The sequence below is a fragment of the Monocercomonoides exilis genome, assembly GCF_001643675.1.
Source record: "Monocercomonoides exilis strain PA203 chromosome Unknown scaffold21-1407046, whole genome shotgun sequence".
NCBI lineage: Eukaryota > Preaxostyla > Oxymonadida > Polymastigidae > Monocercomonoides > Monocercomonoides exilis.
In genome coordinates, this window is record NW_027150566.1 from 652,197 (window position 1) to 674,137 (window position 21,941).

Below are 21,941 nucleotides of genomic sequence, written 5' to 3' on the forward strand. Positions count from 1 at the left end.
TCAAATGAAATTCTACATATGTGACATGTGTGTGCGTGCTCTGATACAACTTTTCTTGCTTTGCGAAAGAGAAATGACAGAAGCTCCATTCATTCCCCTCTGAACATCTACATAAACATGCCAAATACAACAACGACATAAAGAAAAGAAAAAGAAAAGAAAAAGAAAAGAAACTCAACAAATGAGATGATCACAGGCGATGACAATAAAAAAAGAAAAAGAAAATGAAACATAAAAACAAAAAAATATAAAAATAAAAAAAAAAAAAAAAAAAAAAAAAAAAAAAAAAAAAAAAAAAATTGTGTAACAATTCAAAAGAAGAAGAAGAAGAAGAAGAAGAAGAAGAAGAAGAAGAAGAAGAAGAAGAAGAAGAAGAAGAAGAGGAAGAGGAAGAAGAGGAAGATGTCTAATTTTCTGAAGCATCTCTTCTCCTAAGTGCAACAGGCTTCAGCGGAGTTGTTCCAACTTTATCTTCTTTGGTGCTTTGCAAAAGTGATTGCAAAGGTTTTTTCTGTTTTGCAGGAGATGGACAAGTTACTTCTGCTATTGCTGACGAAGAAGAAGAAGAAGAAGAAGAAGAAGCTGTTGACACTGCTGCTGCTGTTGTTATTGGAAGATCCAATGCAGGCACAACTGGCATCGATTTCACAGCAACCCCCTGGAAAGTCTGCGTCATTCTGTTTGGACTGCTCAATGGCTCCTCTTTGCAGGCAGTGAGTGAACTGTTTGAACAACTCTCTCTTCTCAGCTTGCCTGCCAGCTGCTTTGCTCTTCTCTCGGCTTTGTCTGAGAATGCATTATTGCTATTAATATTATTACTGCAATTACTACTACTACTATTATTACTACTGTTAATATAACTTCCTCCTCCCTTTCCCCTTTCTCCTCCTCTTTCTCCTCCTCCAACACAACCCCCACACAAGAACTGCTCCTGCAAAAGCGGCGAGCCACCTGCAAATGCAGCAGGTGTGCTGACAGCAGGCGGTGACTGAGCAGGTGCTGGTAAATGGGCAGGTACAGATAGCATCTGAGGCAGTTGGAATGAAGGCAGCGTTGGCAGTGAGCTTGTGACTCCCTTTGAAGATGACAGTCTCAGAGGCATCAGAGAGGAATCTGGATGCACCTCGCCAAATCTGACGGGGATGAGCGAGGGAGTGGAAAGAGAGGCGGTAAGTGGAGTCGCACTGGAGAGACGAGGGAGAATGTGTTGATTGGAAGAAGAAGAAGAAGAAGAAGAAGAAGCATTAGTAGTAATAATAGAAGATGCCTGTCTGGGCGCAGGCTGCGTGAATGAGATTGAACGCACCTGTGCTCCTTCCCCTGTCATTTCTCTTGTCATTTCCCGTGTCTGTTCTGACTGTGGCTGAATGCGCTGAAACGACAGCGCCGATCTACGGCGCGCCCAGCTTCCGATTTGTGGCTCGTTCACTTCATTCTGCAGAGGACTTTCAGCTGCCTCTATCCAATCAAATGCTTCGCTGCTGGGTTTTCTTCCATCACTTTGCGAACTCTGGTGGGAGGAAATGGAAGAAGAGAGGGAAGAGAGGGAAGGAGAAGAGGACAACGAAGCAGTAGCTGCAGCAGGGTCGGGGGAATTGCTGCAGAAGAAGGTTTCAGCAGGCAAAAGTGTGTCATTGGCGATGGTTGGCGAAGAAAGAGCGGAAAATGAATGATTGTGGGCTGTGGTTTTTGTGGGAGAGGAAAGAGAAGAGTTGGCAGCGCCGGCATCGACAGTGGGAAGAAGGTTGCAGGAGATGAACATGGAAGAATTGCGAGTGAGAGGAGAGGAAGAGGAAGAGGAAGAGGAAGAGGAGGAAGAAGAAGAAGTACTTGACGATGGTTGAATAGGCTGTGAGCGTATGGCAGTTAATGATGAGTGCTTTGAAGGAAGCCAACGAGAAGCCGAAATCGAAGTTTTGTTAGGAGAAGTATACGAAGATTGAGATGATTGAGAAGAAGAAGAAGAAGAAATAACAGAAAAATCACTCGAATTCACTGAAGCTGAAGAATCAGCCGGCAAAATCGAACCAGAAACGGCTGTTGAGTTCAGCTTGTTGTCAGTTTTGCTTGGAAATCTGTCTTCTTCTCTTTTGAAAGCGGAAAAGGGGCTTATTTCTTCGTCTATTTCATTCAGCGGAGGCAGAGAACATGAATCTCTGTGTAACCCTCCATTTCTCTGCTTCTTATTCCTTTTCTCTTTCTCTTTTTCCTTCTCTTTTTCTTTCTCCTTCTCCTTCTCCTTCTCCTTCTTCTCCTCTCCTTCCATCCATGTTTGTTTAATGTTGTCATTCCATTCAAATTGATCTGTTTCATTCACAGAAGACAATGTCCTGATTGGGATGCTCACTTCAGACTTCCTGCGCTGCTGTGATTGGAAAGAAAAAGTGAGAGGAAGCTGAGAGGGATGAAGAGATTGGAGAGATTGGAGGGAGTGTGAGGAGCGGAGGGAAGGCTGGTTGGAAGAAGAGGAGGAAGAAGAGGAGGAGGAAGAGGAAGAGGAAGAAGAGGAAGAGGAAGAGGAAGAAGAAGAAAGATAAAGTGGTTGTGAAGGCAAAGATGAAGAAGCAGATAAGTTGACAATCTGAGACAGGGGGATGGCCGGCTTGTAGACAGCATTTGGAGAAAGAAGAGAAGAAATTGAAGAGTTCAAAGAAGAAGTTGACAGCTGATGTTGCATTTGGGGTGAGGGAGAACGCAAAGCTAATGAACTTCGGCGAAGAAAAGAAGAAGAAGAAGACAAAGAGGAGGAGGAAGAAGAAGTAGAAATGGGGGATAATAACAATGAGGAGGATGAAGATGTTGATGACAAAGCATTTGACACTGAAGAAGAAGAAGAAGAAGAAGAAGAAGAGGAAGAAGAAGAAGAAGAAGCAGGGAGTGGTGCAGTGAAATTATCAGCAGATGAGTAAGATCTGCAAAAAGAGGTAGAAGAGTCCAAAGAAAGCAGCGGGCGTGCTCTGAGAGAAGGAGCTGTGTCTGACTTGGCGATGATCTGGCTGATGGGAAGAGGAAGAATTGGATTTGGTTGTGCAGTGAAAGAAAAGGAAGAAGAAGAAGAAGAAGAAGAAGAAGAAGAAGAAGAAGAAGAAGAAGAAGAAGAAGAGGGAAATGAGGAAGAAGAGGAAGAGGGAAATGAGGAAGAAGAGGAAGAGGAAGAAGAAGAGAGAATTGGATTAGCTTTTGTCTCCGTTGTTTGCTGATTGCCTGTTTTTGAATGGTTTCTGCCAAATCTTCTTTTCAAACTGAACTTCCTTCGCGGTTCTTTGCCTCCTTTCGCAACATCATCATTTATCTTGTCATTCATTTTCTCCTTCTCTTTTTCCTTCTCTTTCTCTTTCTCTTTCTCTTTCTGTTTATTCCTCGCAAATCTCCTTATCCCCTTCATTCCTTTCACATTTTCTTGATTCTTTTCTTTCCTTTCCTCTTCTTTTCCTTCTTCTCCTTCCTTTTCATTTTCGTTTCTCCCTTCGCTCTTATCTTCCATCACCAACTGCCCCATCTTCTCCCTCTTCTCCCCCATCCCCATATCCTTCTCCACACTCAGCCTCAAATCGACTGCTTTTTCCAGCGAGGCAAAGCTCGAGTGCCGAAAAGGAGGGATTGTTTGAGGGTTTTTTGTGTCGTCTCTGCCACAGCGGACGAGGGGAGAAGAGCCAAACGAGAAGTTTCTCTGTCGAAGTTGCGAGGGAAGGAAGGAAGACGAGGTGGGGTTGGATTGGGAAGAGGAGGAGGAAGAAGAGGAAGAGGAAGAAGAGGAGGAAGAGGAAGAACGGGAAGAGGAAGAAGAAAAGGAAGAAGAAAGAAAAGAAGAAGAAGAAGATGATGATTTCATTGAACCTGATGAAGAGAACGGATCAGAATTAATAAAAGATGGTGAAAGCAGAGAATTCTGCGAAGCAGAAGAAAAAGAAGAAACATTAGAAACATTAGAACTATTCGAAATATTCGAAATATTTGATAAGCATGAATCATTAGAAGCACAAGAAGTGTTAGAAGCACTGGAAACTTGTGAAATCTGAGAAATCTGAGGTGTTTGCGACAGTTTTGAAGCAGCAACGGCTGAAAGAGGAGCAGATTTTGCTTGTCCGAAGGAAGGGAAACGAGAAGAAGAAGAAGAAGAGAAAGAAGAAGAGAAAGAAGAAGAGAAAGAAGAAGAAGAAGAAACAGAAGAAGAATTGGTTGCAGAAGAAGAAGAAGAGAGCGAAATGGCTGGAATTAACACGCCAGAAGAAGAAGAAGAAGAGAAAGAAGAAGCATTTGAAGAGGCAGAGGAAGACGAGGCGGAGAAGATTTGGCTGTTGAGGAGGTCGTAAGAGGAAGGGGAGTGGAGAGAAAGAACAAGAGACTCAGAAGAAGAAGAAAGAGTAGAGAAGGAGGAGAGGGAGGAGAGGGAAGAGGCAGAAAGAGAGGAAGAAGAAGAGGAAGAAGAGGAGGAGGGAGAGGAAGAGGAAGAGGAAGAAAAATGATCGATGGATGGCATTGCAGGAGATAATGCGTCGTTGTCAACTGCTGCTGTTATCACATACGAAGTAGAAGTTGGAGAAGAAGAAGAAGAAGAGGAAGAGGAAAAAGGAGAAAAAGAAGAAGAACGAGAAGAAGAAGAAGAAGAAGAAGAATTCTTTTTACTTGTAGATGAGCTTGCAATGCGAGGCGGAGGTGTCTTTGGACGAGAAGGGCTGAAATCATCGAAGAAATCTTCTGTCTCCAATGAATTTTTAGGAGAAGCATCAGAAAATGATAGAGATTCCATTCTGAACAAGTCATTGTCAAATTGATGGTTGTGGTTGAAGGCAAAAAGAGGAGGAGAAGGAGAGGGAGAAGGAAGAGGAAGAGGAAGAGGAGAAGGAGAAGGAGAAGGAGAAGGAGAAGGAGAAGGAGAAGATGATGGTGATGGTAGAGGAGAAGGAGAAGGCAAAAGAGAAGGAGAGGGAGAAGGAAGAGGCAGAGGGAGAGAAAGAGGAGATGAAGATGAAGATGAAGATGTTGATATTAATGCAGATGTTTGATTGGAGAGAAGGGAGTTGATTGAAGATTGCTCTGGAAGAAAAGAAGGGGAATAAAAAGGAGAAGGCAAGCAGACAATGGAAGGGGTGGCTATTGATGGGACAGGAGTTTCGAGTTGTGAAAGAGAAGAAGAAGAAGAAGAAGAAGAAGAAGAAGAAATATTAGTGGAAGAGGAAGAGGAAGAGGAAGGAGAGGAAGAAGAAGAGGAAGAATTAGTGGAAGAGGAAGAAGTTGTTGCAGTAATGTTTTCGGTTGGCTGTTGAGTAAGACAGGCAAGACAAGTGATTCCAGGAGAAGGCGAAGGAGAAGAGAAAGAGAAAGAGAAAGGAGAAGAAGTAAGTGGTGGGGTAGGAGTGGAAGGAAATGAAGGAGAATGATGAGGGGTTAATGAAGATGAGGTAGATAATAATGAGGAAGAAGAGGAAGAGGAAGAAGAGGAAGAAGAGGAAGAGGAAGAGGAAGAGGAAGAAGAGGAAGAGTGCAAAGGTGATGTAGGCAATCCAATGTGATGAGCAGAGCTGTTAATAGAAGGTCCTTCATTATTGTTTGATAGACATCTTTTCCTCGCTGAATTTGTGGGAAGATAAACATCAGAGGGATTATGCTGCTGAGAGATGAAAGAAGAAGAAAGAGGAGAAAGAGGAGGAAAAAAAGAAGAGGATGAAGTTAAAGAAGAGGAAGAAGAAAGGGAAGAAGGCAAAGAATTCCGAACAAGCTCTATAATTTCATCTTCATTCTTCACAAAAACAGTCAAAGCAGAAACAACTTTCGAAATTGCATCTGAAAAATCCTCATTTCGCCCAGCTGCTTCGTCGGGTTGCGGAATTTGCAAGATATCATTTTGCAAGCTCATTATTCCTCCTTCTTCTTTCAATCTAATTTGTTCATTGGAAAATTCATTGAGAATATCAAGCACTTTACTCAGAATGTGTTTAGTGGATGAGCACAAAGTGACAAGCTCTGAGGAAGAAGCAGAAAATGAAAGAGAATTCCGCATCTCGGTTGATGCTTCATGGGGCATTGAAGCAGCCTCTATGCACACAGCACAGCCAGCCAGCAGAAGAGAGGACAAAAGCTGGCTGGAAAGGAAATGGTGGTAAGAAGGTTCTTGTTTATTGCTGTTGTTGTTGCTGTTGATACTACCACTACTGATGTTACTAATGCTGCTGCTAATGCAATAGATATTATTAGCTTCGCTTGCTTTTCTTGCTTCGCTTTCTTTGTTTTCTTTGTTTTCTTTGTTTTCTTCACATTCTTTGTTTAATTCGTTTGCTGTCATTTCATTGCTGGTTAATATGCTTTGTTTGTTTGTCTGATGAAATGGCAGCAGTGCAAAATACGAACAATGGGGAGGTTTGTATAAGGAAGGGAATAATGAATTAGAAGAAAAAGAGGAGGAGTAGGAGGAGGAAAAGGAAGAGGAAGAGGAAGAAGAAGAAGAAGAAAGAAATGATGATGATTGAAACTTCTGAGGCGATTCATTCAAAATTTTGAGAAATTTCGGAAAATACTCAAAGAATAGAGAAGTATTGAAGTCGTTTGGCGAAAGCTGAAAAGAAGAGAAAATATCTTTCAATGTTCTTTTTGCGCATTCTGAAAAGGAGACAGACAAATGTGGTAGATCAAACAAAGAAGAAGAAGATGATGATGATGATGAAGATGAAGAAGAAGAAGATGATGATGATAATGATATTGTTGTTGTTGATTGGACATTTTGTTTCTTTTGCGGAGTCTCAACAGAAAATTGAAAAGAGCTGGCTGTTTGTTCAGAACTCTTCGTGTGCCCTGCAAATTCGGAAGGCGAATGAAAAGTCGGAACTAGCATCGAACTGGCCTGAAAAGCATCAATAAGATCATCATCAACTTCATTACCATCTTCTTCTTCTTTGTCTTTTTCTCTATCACAGCAACAAAACGACTCTTTTCTGCATTCACAGCGAAGACGTCTGATGTTACTGAAAAACTTGCCCAGCTGTGTCTGTGCTGACTGAATGTTGTTTGAATTGTTTGTGTTGTTCGTGTTGAAAAAGAAAAGCGAAGCGAAAATGGCTTCTGAAACATAACCAGATGACAAAAGGTGTGTGAGTGCTTCATGACATGTGTATTCCAATGAATTCCAAAAAATAGAGAAAGAAGAGGAAGAAGGTTTGGAGCGAAGAGAATTTGAATTCAATTCAGATGAAAGTGGAGATGTGCAGTGTGATTGAAGTGGCTGCAGCAGCAGCAGCTGTTGTTGTTGCTGGGCTGTCAAAAGTGTTTGTGTTGTGTGTTCATCCAAGAAAGGCATATAAAACAATGGCGAGAGAGGGAATAAAGACATCAATTCTTCAGCCACATTCAGAAGGCGCTTTGTGCAAATTGAGGGTACTTTTTCCAAATATTGATTGAACACAAAAGCACACTTGTTGAATAGAAGCATCTGTGTGTGGAATATAAATGAGCGATGAAGAAAATATGAACGCAAATTTTCTATGCTATCTTTAATATGAGATTGGTTACATTTCTGCGAAAATGGGCTACATCCCAATGTCAAAGCATCTTGGAACACGAAAGACGTCAGCGTAGCAGAGAAGGTTGGAAAATAAAGAAGAGAAAAAATCTGTCGAGACTCGGCAGAAAAGCATTGAAGAAGCAAAACTAATGAACTTTGAGCTTCATCCAGAAATTGACTTAAAGATTGACGACCCGTAGTTGCATTTGAAGAGATGTCCGATAAACCAACCATTGGCTTTTCAATTAATTGATTGGAAGAAAATGAACTTTGAAACTCACTAAATTCATATACCATCCATGAAAGGTCTCCATTTATTTTTTCAATGCTAAGAATTTCCTTCAGCTTAGTCATAATATTTGTTTGGTTGAGCAATTTTTGGACTGGCATCATTAGCTTTTTTGTCGAAAGTAATTCAAAAAAGTTTGGCTGAGCCTGTGTTGAATTTGCAAGCGAAGTCATTATATTCTTTATTATAATGAAGAAAATAAAATTAGAAAAATAAAAAAGATAACAAAATTAAAAATTAATTTGTTCAAACGAAAACTTTCATTATGGAAACAGAATTTTCATCATCCAAAAATTGACTCCACATAGGACTTGAAAAAATCTCTTTCAAAACATCAATTTCGCTAATGATTCTTTGTTGAAGATTCGGAGAAAGTTGAGGTAGGAAAATTGTTACAATAGTTCTAATCCATTGATGATTGTCATTTGGAAAAATATAATCAAAATGGTTCTGTTCAAGTAAGTGTATTAAATTATAGCTTCCGTCTATATTTATATTTGCAAATCTGTGTTGGCATTTACAAAATAGTTCAATTAAATCTGCAATAACAGAATTTTTGAAAGACATTAACCCTTAAATAATTTTATCAGCAATTTGGAAATTTTGTCTATTACATTAAATTAAAATTTTATTATTATTATTATTTGTGATTGACAATTGGAGCCTTTCTACAACTTTATCACGAGAAAAAAAAAGATGATATTAAAAAATTTTTTTATCTGTTTTTTTGTAAAAAGATAAATGAATCGTTCATTTCAAATGCCTTCTTTTCTCAATATGAAATTCAACAAATCTATTGCAATTCGAAATTTACTTTTCTGAACAGAACTGTTTCCATAATTATTTTGTTTTTGATTATTATGTTGGGAGGATCATTTCAACAAAGTTTATCAAAGTGCTTTAATAAATGTCTTCTGAAGAAAATAATACCAATGAAGACCTTAAAGCTGGAATTGATATTCCAGAGCAATTGGAAAGCTATTGTGTTGCGTGTGGTGAAAACGGAGTAACAAGCCTTCTGACAAGAACAATTCCTTTTTTCCGTGACGTCATATTAGCTGCATTTTATTGCCCACATTGCGGATTTAGATCTTCAGATTTGCAGTCAATGTCCTTTTCGGAAAGAGGATGTCGATTCGAACTTTCAGTCACGGATTCAGAAGATTTTGATAGAGAAGTGATTCGCACAGAATATGCGACAGTTAGCATTCCTGAATTAGATTTTGAAGTCCCTGCAAATACTGGAAGGAAAGGAGATATTAACACTGTTGAAGGAATTGTTAGGTCAATTGCAGAACAGTTGGAAGAACTTCAACCGCTTCGTAGAGTATGGAATTAATATATTTGAAGTTGAATGATGTTTATGATTTATATGTTCAATCTTTGAAAAGATACAACAACCAGAAGTCGCTGCTCAGTTGGATGCTTTTATTGAAAAAGTGAAAAATTTGTTGGAACGAAAAACTCCATTTACGCTTATAATTGATGATCCATCTGGAAACAGTTTCGTACAGAATCCACAAGCACCAAAGCCTGATCCTAAAATCAAATCGTCTGTATACGTTAGATCAAAAGAGCAAAATGAATTTTTGGGAATCAATATTGGAGAGGAACTTGGTGTGATAGACTTTTTTTTTTAATAATTGAGGTGCATATAATTTAAAATATTATTTTGCTTAGAAGCAGCGGGAACTCAGGAGCCAGCTCAGAATACTCAAAAGAAAGAAGCTAAGCAATCAATTCCGAAAGGTATGATTGTTTTTATTTTCTCATTTTTTGAATTGTATTGATTTGTTTGCACTTGTGTGTTTTCAATATTAACACATAATTCTGTATGATTCATCCGGTGCAATGTCATTTCGTTCAATGTTATATTGCGTGCAATTTTTTTTTAGCCTCAAATCTGATTGATGCTGCTTCATATGCTGCAATGGAATCTCGTGCCATGAAAGTTGCATCAGAAGACGATATTGTTGAGATTCCCGAAGAGTGTCCAATGTGCCACAAAAAAAACAGCTCTCTTCGGATGATCACGGCAGACATCCCACTTTTCAAAGAGATCGTTCTTATGGCTTATACTTGCACCGATTGCGGGTATAGAAATACGGAGGTGTGAAAATAATTGAAAAAGCGTTGTTTAAATAATGTATGAAAAGAGAGAAAAACTGGTTTCGTTTAATTGCTTTGTGGGAAATGAGAATTTGTATTTTAGAATGAAAAAAAAGAGTAATATTGATGTTCTAAACGAGCAAATGTTTTTTTTTATTTTAAAATTTCATACCTTTTATATTGTATTTATTGTATTTATTTCAAAATTTTCTTTATATTTGAAGGTGAAATCTGGTGGAATTATATCAAAAACTGGACGCATTCATAAACTTAAAGTGACAAGAATCGAAGATTTGAGCAGGGACGTTCTGAAGGTTTTTCTTCTTCTTCTTCTTCTCTGTAATTTATATCTTTATTTTCGCAATATAACTTGAATTTTCTGGAAATGTATTTGATTGCTTAACATTTGCTTCAGTCTGACACTGCATTCATGATTATACCTGAACTTGATTTTGAGGTGACTGTTGGGTCTTTGGGAGGAGTCTTTACGACTGTTGAGGTATTTTTTTTTTTTAGTTTTCTCAAATTTTTCTTTTTAATTCATGATCCATTAATTTTGAAAATGCATATAATATTTTTATTCCTCTATTTTTTTAAATAATTATTTGCTTTGTTATTATTTTTACAAATAATTTTAAATTTTTTGTTTCTTTTTCCATTTGTGAAGGGCATTATTTTGAAAGCAAGAGATCATCTGGCTGGTCGATCGTTCTCCACAGGAGATAGCGGAGATGCCGAGAAAAAGAAAGAATTCGAAGAGTTTTTGTCAAAGTTAGAGAAGGTCTGGCATTGTTCCTTATCTTTATAATAATAATAATATATATATTGAATAATCATAAAATTTTCTATTTAACATTGGTTATTAACAATTTTTTTTTGTTTTTAAAGTTTTCTCGCCTTGAACTTGGTCCATTTACACTTATCATAAATGACTGCTTGGCAAACTCCTACATACAAGATTTGTATCATCCTGAACCCGATCCATATCTTTTGGTTGAGGATTATGAAAGAACTCACGAGCAGAATGAGGAGCTTGGGCTTCTTGATATGAAAGTGGATGGATACGATGAAGAACAGCCTTCAAGCTCTTCGTCTAATGAAAATGAAAGTAAAGACGAAAAATCTGAATAGTAAAAAAAGTTTATAAATACTTACAATAATTATCAAAATTATTATTTATTTGATATTTGATTGAAACATAGTTGAATCGAGCTGATAAAAATAAAAGCCTTTGAGCTTCTACGTTTCATTTAGAATTTCGGGTTTTGTTTTTTATTTATGCTCAATATTCAACAGTGTATCAACATAGACATTTTTTAACAATTTTTTCTGAAGATAAGCAGCATTTGGCTTTTGTGGCATGATAAAAATATTTTCAAATGATTTCAATGTTAAGCAGGTGTTGAAAGTTGAATATACTCAATAAAACTTTTTGTTGTTTTTTCGGAAGGCACAGAAAAGTTTTTTCATGATGAAAATAATTTGGCACTCTACAACTGTAAGTTCATAAAAAGTTATTCAATCATTTTTATTCTCTCTGAAAAAGTTAGCGTTATGTAAGATCATGTTCAGCCAATTAGGTGATTATTTTTTAAATCAAAAAATCTTTCTGATTATCGAATATTCCAAGGTTTTTCATCACCAGCCAAATTCACTTTATCCAAATGTTGAATGCATGGCTATTATTACAAAAACAAGAGTTCTATATGATAAAATTGTAGTCAAGTCATAATAGAGATTCATCGTTTTTTTGTATTCATTTCTGAATATTCAATACAAATAAACAAACAGTCTTTTTTTATCAGAAAAAATATTGTTTTAAATATAATTACCCAATTGTAATTATTATGTTGTCATTCAAGTCAGTGAATCATATTTCTTTCTTTTTTTAAAATGATATTCAAATATGACCAATCATCCTTTCACTTCCTATATCAAAAACACAGCCTTTATCATCTTTCACATTTTTCAATATCAGATGAGTTTTCAATCACATGTTTCCTTCTATCATGCCTCTTTGGAAAAATTTTTATTCTGTTCATCATCAGTGATTATTATTTTTGTTTCAATATCTTTTTTGAGGGAATTGATTATTTATTCATTTGAATTCATCAGTAACATCATTCCATTATTATGTGGGTAATTACACCAAAAATTATTCAAGATCAAAAAAACTTCATTCAAACTCGAAAATACTTCATCATCAAAAAATTAGAAAAAAATCATAAAATTCAAACTCAAGTCAGTTTCTTTTCTTTCAGTTACAGATATCGCATAAAATACCGGACATCGCACATAATACCGGACAAGGTCGATTTCACAATAACAGCAAAAAGAAAATATCTGACAATTTTCCTCAAAATATATATGATCAGTACAAACTCATTTAACATACAAAACTTTCAAAATAGCTTCATTTGTGCTCAGAATAAAATATTTTTAAAATCTCGGAGAAACTCAAAATCCTATTTCTCCGAGAATTATATAATAATTTTTTTTCTGAGCATAAACGAGGAAGTTTTGAAAATCTTGAATATCACATGAGTTTGTATTGATGAAATATATTTTGAGGAAATTAAACAGAATTATTCCTCTTGTTGTTATTGTGAAATCGATCTTGTCCGGTATTTTGTGCGATATCCGGTATTTTATGCGATATCTGTATTGATCTGAGAAATTCGTCAATTTCAATTAGAAAAAATATTTTTTGATATTATTTTCGGTGTTAGATTGTGCGAAATAGTGTCAATAGGATAAAACTGAGAAATAATTAAACTCTTCACATGTGTTCAGAGACTATCAGGTATTTATGAAAAAAAACAAAAAGTGATTAATAAGTTCATGATCTTGTTTTGTGCACAAAAAGACAGAAATTTATATCATTTACTGAAAACAAGATGTTTTGTATTTCATTTATTGGATTGGAAACTAATAAAATAATTCGTTTTCAATCTTCGAAATGAGTAAAGAATTGATTGACATCAATCTTTATCATAGAAAGCAGTAAAAAAAAAATAAAAGAAAACCATTTCCAATTAATAAACATTTGTTTCAATCAACATTTGTATCAATGTGATTTTTTTGGTCTTGACTTGAATCGAAATTCTGAACTTATTAACTTCTTTTTCGATGTTGAATTAAACTTTTTCGATTTCGAATTAAAGTTATTCGATGTTGAATAATTTTTGGTGTATTTTTGAAATCGTAACTTTTTTCGGGATGATGAGTATGATGAAAATTTGTTTTCAAAGAAAATGAATTTGTCAGTGAAATGCAATAATCATTTCAATTGAATCGAAAACCAATATTAAATGATAAAGAAAGACAGAGATGATTTTAAAAGGAGTTATCACTGTTCTATGTTCATTAACTTATATTAAAAACAAAATCATAAAACCGAATTATTTGATCGTAAATATTTGATTTCAGAAATAATCACCTGTTTCGAAAGAAAATGTCAAGAGGTCGGTTTTTTGTACAAGTGTGGGTTTTGGACATAACTATTATTTAAATAATATTTAAAAATTTGTTTTAATTCATATTCAACAAAAATTTGAAAGAATGAAATATTATTTATGAATGTGTGTAATTTATTAACGTTCAAATTTATTCTTTTGTTATCTGCAATCACAAATGTCATAACCTTTATATTTATCAATTAAAGAATTTGTTTGGAAAGATATGTATTGGAATGTTATATTCGTTTTATTTTGCTTGAATTTAACTGAAGACATTACAGTGGCATACATTTCTGATAATGGAAATGGATTATGTGCATCAGAACTACAACCTTGCAAATCCTTCGAAGAAGCATTTTCTGTGATGGATACAAAATGCAGTCACATATTAACTGTGAAAGTTGTTGCGGAAATTACTTTGCACAACAATATTTTGTTTAATTTTTTGGATCCAGGAATGGAAATACGATCATCGTCAAATTCTCTTTCAAAAATAATTTTTCCAGAAGTTATAAAACATGCCGAGTTAAATAATTATCCCCTTGAAAACGAATATCATTTAACGATAACTAACATTGAAATTATACAGCCACCTGTTTTGTTTAAAGAAGATAAAGCGAAAAAATATGGAATAATTCTTTCTTGGCATTCACTTTCAATGACTGACTGCAAATTGTCGTTTGACAATCCCAATAATGCTAATGTTGAAACGTGCCGTTTTTATATAAATGGATACTTTTCGTTGGTGAGATTAACAATTGACACAACAAAAGCGCACACTTTTTCAGTTGACATGTTTGACGGAAGAGCTTCTCAACTGAAAATGGAAATTTCCGATTGCATATTTTCTGATATGACTTTTATGAAAGGATCTTTCCTTTGTCTGGATGGTGAGATGCTTTCAATAACAAACTGCACTTTTCAAAATATTACTGGTTTGGGAAGTTATGCTCCTATTATTATGAATATTGAATCAGAAAATGATATTGAAAAGTCATTTATTCTGAACAACTCGACCTTGGAAAATTGTAAAGCACTAAACTCAAAAAAAGGAGGTGCAATGAAAATTTTGCTTGATAAACGATCCACATTAACAGCAAAAGGATCACAAACATTATTCAAGAGTTGTGGCTGTGACGCAACAAAAACTGGAAAAGGAGGTGGCATTTATATTGCTGGTGATTTGGACGTTGAACTGATGTTTGAAAAAGAAATTAGATTTGAAGATAACGAAGCAGCTGTGGGGAAGAATATGTTTTTATATTGCTTGCAACTGGAAGCTGTCGTTCAAAGGGATCATTTCATGTTTGCGGCAGATGCAAACGGAGAGTTTACTTGGAAGGAAAACGAACTTATTGGCTTAGCGCGTTCAGGTGAAATCGAAAAAAATCTGAATTTATTCATGTTTTTGTGCAAAATAAAGAGAACAAGTGTTTATATTTCACAAAACGGAAGTGATACATTTTATTGCGGAGAGACGATTTATCCATGTGAAAGCGTTGAATTTAGCGTTTCTCAATTCGAAATCAAGAATACAGACACAAAGACTTTGTATTTTCCAGAATTGTCAACAATATCGTTGAAAAAAGCGATCAAATTGGAAAAGGAATTAAGCTCCGTGGCCTTTTCCGTTGCAGGAGCATCCACGCAAACAAATGATGAGCAAATGGCAAAGCTCAAAATTGAGTCGAGCGTTGAAGCACTTTCGGATGAATGCCACGGTTGTGTGAATTGTTATTGCACTTCTTCATTCAGTTTAGTTCAGTTTGAGTTGCCTGAAAAATTCACTTCTCCAGGCATTTTACCTTCGTCTGTGATAAGTTGGAATTTCGATGAGCATTCCGCTACTCTTTTCTTGGACAAATGTATCATTTGTGCTACTGAAAACGTTTTTAAGCCTTTGAAATACAAGTTTTTGTGCGGAGATGGGGGAAATGTAAAGATTGTTGACTTTCAGATGATTGGAAAAGATGAGTTGAAGATTCCGATGGGATGGGAAGAGAGTCCTTTTTTGATAAACAAAGTTAGTGGTGATCTGACAATAAGCGGATTGACAATGGAAAGAATTGAAGTTATCGATGGAGCATGTGTGAGTGTTACGAGCAGTGGAGAAAGCAGTGAATTGAAGGTGAGCATCGCCAACTCATCTTTTAAGTCAATCACAAGTACATGCGGGAAAGAAGGAGGCGCGTTGAGCATTAAGCTGGCTGAAGAAAATGCAGCTTTTCAGTTAAAAGGAAATGACCCAACTTCTTTCACGTCTTGTGCAGCGGAAGGATGCCAATCAAAAGGAGGAGGGCTGTTTCTCGAGATGACTGGAGAAAACTCGCTTTTTCAAGTGCCGAAGTCGTCTTCTTTTGTCGTGTTTGGAAAAGGGAACAGAGCGACATTTGGAACAGGAATGTATTTTGTGTGGGATAACCTGCAGACGAAAAAAGAGGATCTTACGCCACTCGGAGAAGGACTTGCCGCAGCTGAAAACGTTATCGCAGTGTGCGACAGAGGAGCCATGGAGAAAGAACTGGATCTGTTTGTATACCTGAAAGAGATCAACAACACTGCAAAAAGCGACATTGTATACGCTGGGAAGAGCAACAGAGCTGAATTGTGCTTCATTGAAGAGTATCCGTGTCATCTCATTTCGACAGCAATGAAGCATTTTGCAGCAGATGACAGGCAGAAGCAAATAATTGTCTGCGGAGAAGTGGAAATTGAGACTGACATTGTTTGGGGAAGCACTGCAAACAAGGAAATCGTGATTTCTTCACTTCCGTTTGATGAAGTTCATTCAAGAAATGTTGACCATAGTCATTTTGTGAATGCACAAAGCTCAAGGAAATCACAGAAAAACAACCAATTTGAAAGAAGCAGAATGATTTTAGCGGCAAACACGGTTGTGAAAGCGCAAGGCGATGCTGCCATTAAAAACACACAAACATTAACCATTGAACACATAACATTTCTGATTAATGAATTGAAAAAAGACTTGCACCCCTCGTGTTTAATTTCATCTGGTGGTTCAACAGCGGAATTACAGTCACAATCAATCAAAGAAATGAATACATCAGGACTTTACAACAAAGCTGAATGCTATTTGATTTTGACAGGCGTGTCCGTGTCACCTGATATTGGTACAGAGCGCGTAACAACTTTGGACAGCTTGCTCGAAATTAACTCTGGGAATCTTTTGATTTCAGGATTGCAAGTTTCATCTCTATTTTCGTTTGTTAAATCTCCGTTTTTATTAGCTGATATACTGACTTCAGTGAAGCTATCCGCACTGAAATTTGGATCTGTAGCAACTTCATTTTTTTCATCGCTTTCTTCATCCTCTGTTGCAGTCAGCAATAATAACTACAACTATTTAATTGTGCAGGACGGGTCGCTTATCGAGATTAACCGCAACACAATCAACCTGAACGGAGATTTCTCTTTCATCGAGTCTGCAAATGATCCAGCACTGATAAAGATTGGAAAGGAAGGGCATGCCATTATTTCTAACAGCCACATTGCACGATGTCTTAACGGAGCTGCAAATGAAGGCAAAGGAGGAGCATTTGAAGTTTGTTCAAATGGAGAGCTTGTACTCAGAAAGACAGTAATTGAAAGCTGCGGAATGAAAAACGAAGGAGGCTGCGGGGGTGCTATTTGCATAACAGGAAGTGCTGAACTGGAACTTCATTCATGTGTCATTAAAGATTGCTTTACTGGAAAAGGCGGAAAGGGCTGCGGAGGAGGGTTATTTATCGATAAAGATATTAGCGAATTTATAAGTAATGAGACAATCATCAGTGGATGCACCACATATGGCGGGTGTGGAGGAGGGATTTATGTGAATGTTAAGACAGAAGGAAGTCTGATACAAGCGCAAATCAAAATAACATTTGAAGGAAATGGGAGAGAAGAAGAGGATGCTCCTGCAAAAGGGAAAGATGCTTTTATTAGCGACACACAAGCGACCGAGATGACAGCAGAAGCAAATCCGTTTTATTTGTGCGGAACGAGCGAAGTTGGAAGAAAAGTGTATTATTCGAACTTGGCGATTGAGCCAGCGGTGGAAAAAGAGGAGGAAGGATGGCTCAGCCACGACAGCAGGAAGAGGAAAGTGAACACGAATGAAGGAACAGCCGATGCGAATTGCGGACTATCCAACGAACAGCCTTGCAAAACGATCAAAACAGCAATAGACCTGTTTCCAGCACAAGTCGGAGCTGGCGATGATACTGAGAAGACTGTTGAACTTACTGAAGAAAACGATGAAAGTGAGAAGGAGACGATTCTTGTAAGCAAAAAGAAAGTTGCAATTGAAGGCAAACTAAGAGAAGATCGGAGAATTGCTTCAATAATTATCACAAACCTCGAAGTCGCAGGCACATTATTCGCAATTGATACAGACGGAACACTGAACTTGAAGAATGCTCAAATAACACACAATTCAAAACACGAAGAGAATTGCCAGTCTTCTCTCTTTCAAGTGAATGAAGGCTCACAACGAGCGAACCTGATTCTTCAGAACATTCAGATATCAACAGAAGCAGATTACAGCTTTAACAAGCATTTCACAGCTTCTCTTATAAAGTCTTACAGTGGAAAAGTACGAATTTCTGATATTTCAATCAGCTCGTTCTGCTTGGAACAGCCGGCTATCAACATCGTCGGTGCAACTTCTTCGTTTTTCATTGGAGGAAATTCAACAATGAAACATTTAAGTCAACCAATAGCCGATTCACCAGCTGGTATTCTTATTAACACAGGCGATGAGCCTATTGATGTGGCAATTGAAGGCATAAGCATTGTTGATGCAAATGCGCCTGCTTCGAAAAAAGGAGGTGGCATTTGTGTTTTGCTGAATGATGAAAGCAGCTCATTTCATCTGTGCCATGAGGAAGCAATCAGCTCAGAAGAGAAAGTTTCTTTGAGTGGATGTAGAGCTTCAGGTGAAACAGGAAAAGGAGGGTGCATTCACCTTTCAATGAAGCAGAGTGTGGATGTGAAGTTTCCAAAGTACAAAGCAAATATCCTTTTTGACTCGGAAGGAGATGTGAAAAGCAACGCGGCTAAAGGGAAATATTTATTTTTTGAAGCAAAAAGCTTGTTGAACTGCGTTAACAGCGAAAATTTTGGCTTTTTGGTAGAAGATTACGAAATGTACGGAGACTGGCCAAATTTGATTGGATGCGACGAAGCAGAATTTGCGAATGAAGAAATAGAATTGTTCAAACTCATCTTTGCGACATCCGAAAACGTTATAAAAGTTGATGCAAAAGACGGCAAAGATGTGAAATGGTGCGGAAGAAAGCACAAATGCAAGAGCTTTTCATACGGAGTCAGCCATTTAGATTTCAAATCTGCGAATCCGTCGCTGTTTCTGCTAGGAAGCAGTCCGTTTTCTGTTACTGAGCAGCTTGTAGTCAAAGGCTGTGAAAGAAATTTCAGAATTTGTAGCGACAGTTCGTCTGATGCGAAAGCGAATCTTGTTTTTGCAGCTGAATTTTCTTTGCCTGTCAACGAAGATGATTCGAAAGAGAGCTGCATTTTGTTTGAGGCAGGCGCTGAGCTTGAAAATATCATCATTTCGGTGCCTGAAATGTTTGAAACGTACGATTTGGTACAACCACAGACAATTTTGGAAATGAGAGGCTCTAGTGAGTGTCTCAAACTGAACAAGGTGACTTTTGCTCAGAGAGAAAACAAAACGGAAAGCGAATTACAAAACAGTTATATTTTAAGGAAAGATGGCTCAACGAAAACGATCCATTCAACAACTGATCTTGGATCTGAATATCGTTTGGTGCTAATAAACGACGGTTCTGCGGAATTTGTTGAGGTGAAGCTGGAAAAGCCAGAAACCAAAGATTTTTTGCTCTTTCATTCTTCTCCGTTCTTCTTTTTTGTGAGCAGTGGCGGACATTGCTCTCTTTCCAGCTGCAAGTTCAGCGGCATCAAAGTCACAACAGCAAAAGAAGCAGTTGTTGAAATGAAGTCATGTGAAGGCGCTAAAAAGGGAGCAACATTTACAATCGGAAAATGCTCATTTTCCGATTGCGTTTCGAGCAAAGGAGTAGAAGGAGGGGCTTTGAGCATCAAGTCTTCTTTGGACACTTCTCGAATCAGATTTCTGGATGATGGGCCAACAAAGTTTTCAAAATGTGAAGTGACAGGGAGCGGAGGATATGGAGGCGGACTGTACATTTACTTGCGCTCAAGTGAAGAACCTTTTGGAGGAGTCGAGTTTCCCAAGAAGAAGGAGAACTTTGTGATTGAAGGCAACTGCCATGCTTATGAAGGGAAAGGAATATTTCTTGACGTGAGCGATCTTTCAGTCACAGTCATGAAAGAGAACTTTGCCTTTGCTGAGCTGATTGACAAGACACAGAGGGAGTCATTGCTGTGCGGAATGGATGGAAGCATATTCGCCGGCAAGCCAATTGATTTGTACTCATTCCTGTTGGATGAATATTTCAGCGACGTAATCTTTATGAAAGGAGAGAATGTGGACTCACAACATGCACTCACATCTTCACTAGCTTCGTTTGCATTCTGCGGACATTTCAATGCTCCGTGCAAGTCATTCGGCGAAGGAACGAAACATTTTCCAAAGGACTCGCAAAGAAACACATTAGTCATTGAGAAGAAAGCATTTGCAGAATACACCTATTTTTGGACAAAGTTTGATGAACTTTTCATAAGCGGTGAAATGGTTGCATTCCTCAGGAAATCAAATTTAACAGAAAACGAATGCAATGCAATTGAAGACGATAAGCAATATGGGATACTTGATTTCCCTTCATCACTCACAGCAAATAACGACTATCACGCTGTGATGTCTTTTGATTACCCCATCACTTTCACACATTTGGTTGTCTCGTTTCCACCATCGTTCACCACGAACACTCCTTTCGAAAAAAATGCAAACAGGAAAGAAAGCCATCCGTTCAAAGACAACCAACAAGCAGGCTTTGTACCGAGAGGTTTGTTTTTTTGCAATGGCGCCGGAACACAAGGCAAAATCTTCTTTGAATTCTGCACATTCCAGCTATCGTCAGCACCAACAAAGAGCTTGGATTATTACATCATATCTTCTTCTTCTGGAATGATTTCGTTGAAAGATGTTATATTTGATGGAGCGCAACAAGCAGCGAAATCTGTCTCTGACTCACCAAACATCAATTCCCATGCCAATGACGATGAGAATTCTTTGTTGTTTACTCAATCTCCAATTAAAATAAAAGGAAATGGAGTTTCCGAATTGGATATCTTCAATTCGCTGTTTTCGAAAATATCAATAGCAAAGGGACCTCTTTTGTTTTTGGAGCGAATGAAAAAGGTTTCAATCAACGACTCTTCGCTAATATCAATCTGTCGGAATGGAGTTGGAGAGATGAAATCCAAAGAAATTGGAGGATGCATTATCGATATCGCTGAGCAAAAAGAAGAAATTTGGATATCAAGCAGAACGAAATTTTCTCAATGCACATCTCCTCTTTCAAAAAAAGGAGGTGTTATTTCAATTGTATCACCAAAGGATTACAAGAGTAGAGTTCTATGCATTTGCGAAGGAACATCGTTTGAGAAATGCGCATGCAACAAAGACGAAGGAAGAGGCGGTGCTGTCTCGGTTTATTTAACGGGAAAGCAAGTCATTTTACTTGATGATATGTATTTTGCATGTACAAACGAAGCAAAAATCGGAAAAAACATATGGGTTGGATTTGATACTTTTGATGCGGAAATATTGGGCTATGGATTTAGGGGCCTGTTTAAGTCAGGCAGGTACGTAGGGGCAGAAAATGAATATACAATTAGTATTGACAAACCTGAAGCACTGGAAACGGATTTGATTCCTGTTTTGAACCAAATGCTTTCAACAGTTAGATATGTTTCGATAGATGGAAGTGACGAACTTGATTTCTGCGGGATGAAAACGCTGCCTTGCAAAACATTTCAGAGAGCTCATAAATTACTAACAAAACAAAGAAGTACATTCATTAGACTGAGCTTATTGGGTGAAACAGTGATTCAAACGAATTATTCAATGAATCTTCAAAAAATCACAGTTATTGAATCTGAAAATAAATATACGAAGCAAATAGCAGAGCTTCCAGCGTTTAAAAACACATGGTGTACAAATTTTTCTGTTTGGAACATTTTGATCTGCAGAAATATCAATTTTATAATGGGAACAATGGAAAAAAACGAAAATAGAGAAAGAATAACTTCCAATGAACAAAAATCGCAAACATATGGAATGTCTAATCTGTTAACTGAGAATGCTTTTTATGCAAAAAGACAGAAAAATGCAGATGATCCTTGTTTGCAGTTTTCGAGTTGTTCTTTTACTGCAGGTGCGATTTTTTCTCAAGTAAATAAAGATCTAATTTATATTGATGGAGGACAGCTTATTATGAATGAAATTCAGTTTGAAGATAATTTTTCGATATTTGAAGCAACAATGATAGAAGTGTTGGATGGGAAGGTTGATATAGAAGACCTGACATTTATGAACTTTAATTTTAAAGGCGAGGGATTTCTTGCTATTGGAACAACATGTGAATGCAAGTTTTCTCATTGTCAATTTTCTTCTGTGTCA

At 37.2% G+C, this 21,941-nt stretch overlaps 3 protein-coding genes across 3 annotated transcripts; 2 read left to right on the forward strand and 1 right to left on the reverse strand.

The window, feature by feature from the left end:
* Positions 1–12: 12 nt before the first annotated feature.
* Positions 13–7,291, reverse strand: MONOS_2578 (uncharacterized protein; the record flags this gene model as incomplete). Its single annotated transcript, XM_067872504.1, has 3 exons — positions 13–107; positions 913–6,083; positions 6,633–7,291. 3 exons carry the CDS (start codon positions 7,289–7,291, stop codon positions 13–15), a joined length of 5,925 nt encoding a protein of 1,974 aa, XP_067727809.1.
* A 1,357-nt stretch (positions 7,292–8,648) lies between these two features.
* Positions 8,649–11,203, forward strand: MONOS_2577 (putative zinc finger protein). The gene is made up of 8 exons (XM_067872503.1): positions 8,649–9,111; positions 9,176–9,401; positions 9,465–9,533; positions 9,680–9,894; positions 10,118–10,207; positions 10,309–10,392; positions 10,561–10,674; positions 10,782–11,203. The coding sequence occupies exons 1-8, from the start codon at positions 8,692–8,694 to the stop codon at positions 11,022–11,024; spliced, it is 1,461 nt and encodes a 486-aa protein (XP_067727810.1). The 5' UTR covers positions 8,649–8,691; the 3' UTR covers positions 11,025–11,203.
* A 3,109-nt stretch (positions 11,204–14,312) lies between these two features.
* MONOS_2576 (uncharacterized protein) lies at positions 14,313–21,226 on the forward strand (the record flags this gene model as incomplete). Its single annotated transcript, XM_067872502.1, has 2 exons — positions 14,313–21,124; positions 21,223–21,226. The coding sequence occupies 2 exons, from the start codon at positions 14,313–14,315 to the stop codon at positions 21,224–21,226; spliced, it is 6,816 nt and encodes a 2,271-aa protein (XP_067727811.1).
* Between the last annotated feature and the right edge of the window lie 715 nt (positions 21,227–21,941).

Excerpts from the sequence above, each read along its gene's own strand:
- MONOS_2577 (XM_067872503.1), top strand. The coding sequence starts at position 8,692 with ATGTCTTCTGAAGAAAATAATACCAATGAAGACCTTAAAGCTGGAATT. Across the intron at positions 9,112-9,175 it reads AACTTCAACCGCTTCGTAGA|ATACAACAACCAGAAGTCGC; the intron begins GTATGGAATTAA and ends ATCTTTGAAAAG. Across the intron at positions 10,675-10,781 it reads TTTTGTCAAAGTTAGAGAAG|TTTTCTCGCCTTGAACTTGG; the intron begins GTCTGGCATTGT and ends TTGTTTTTAAAG.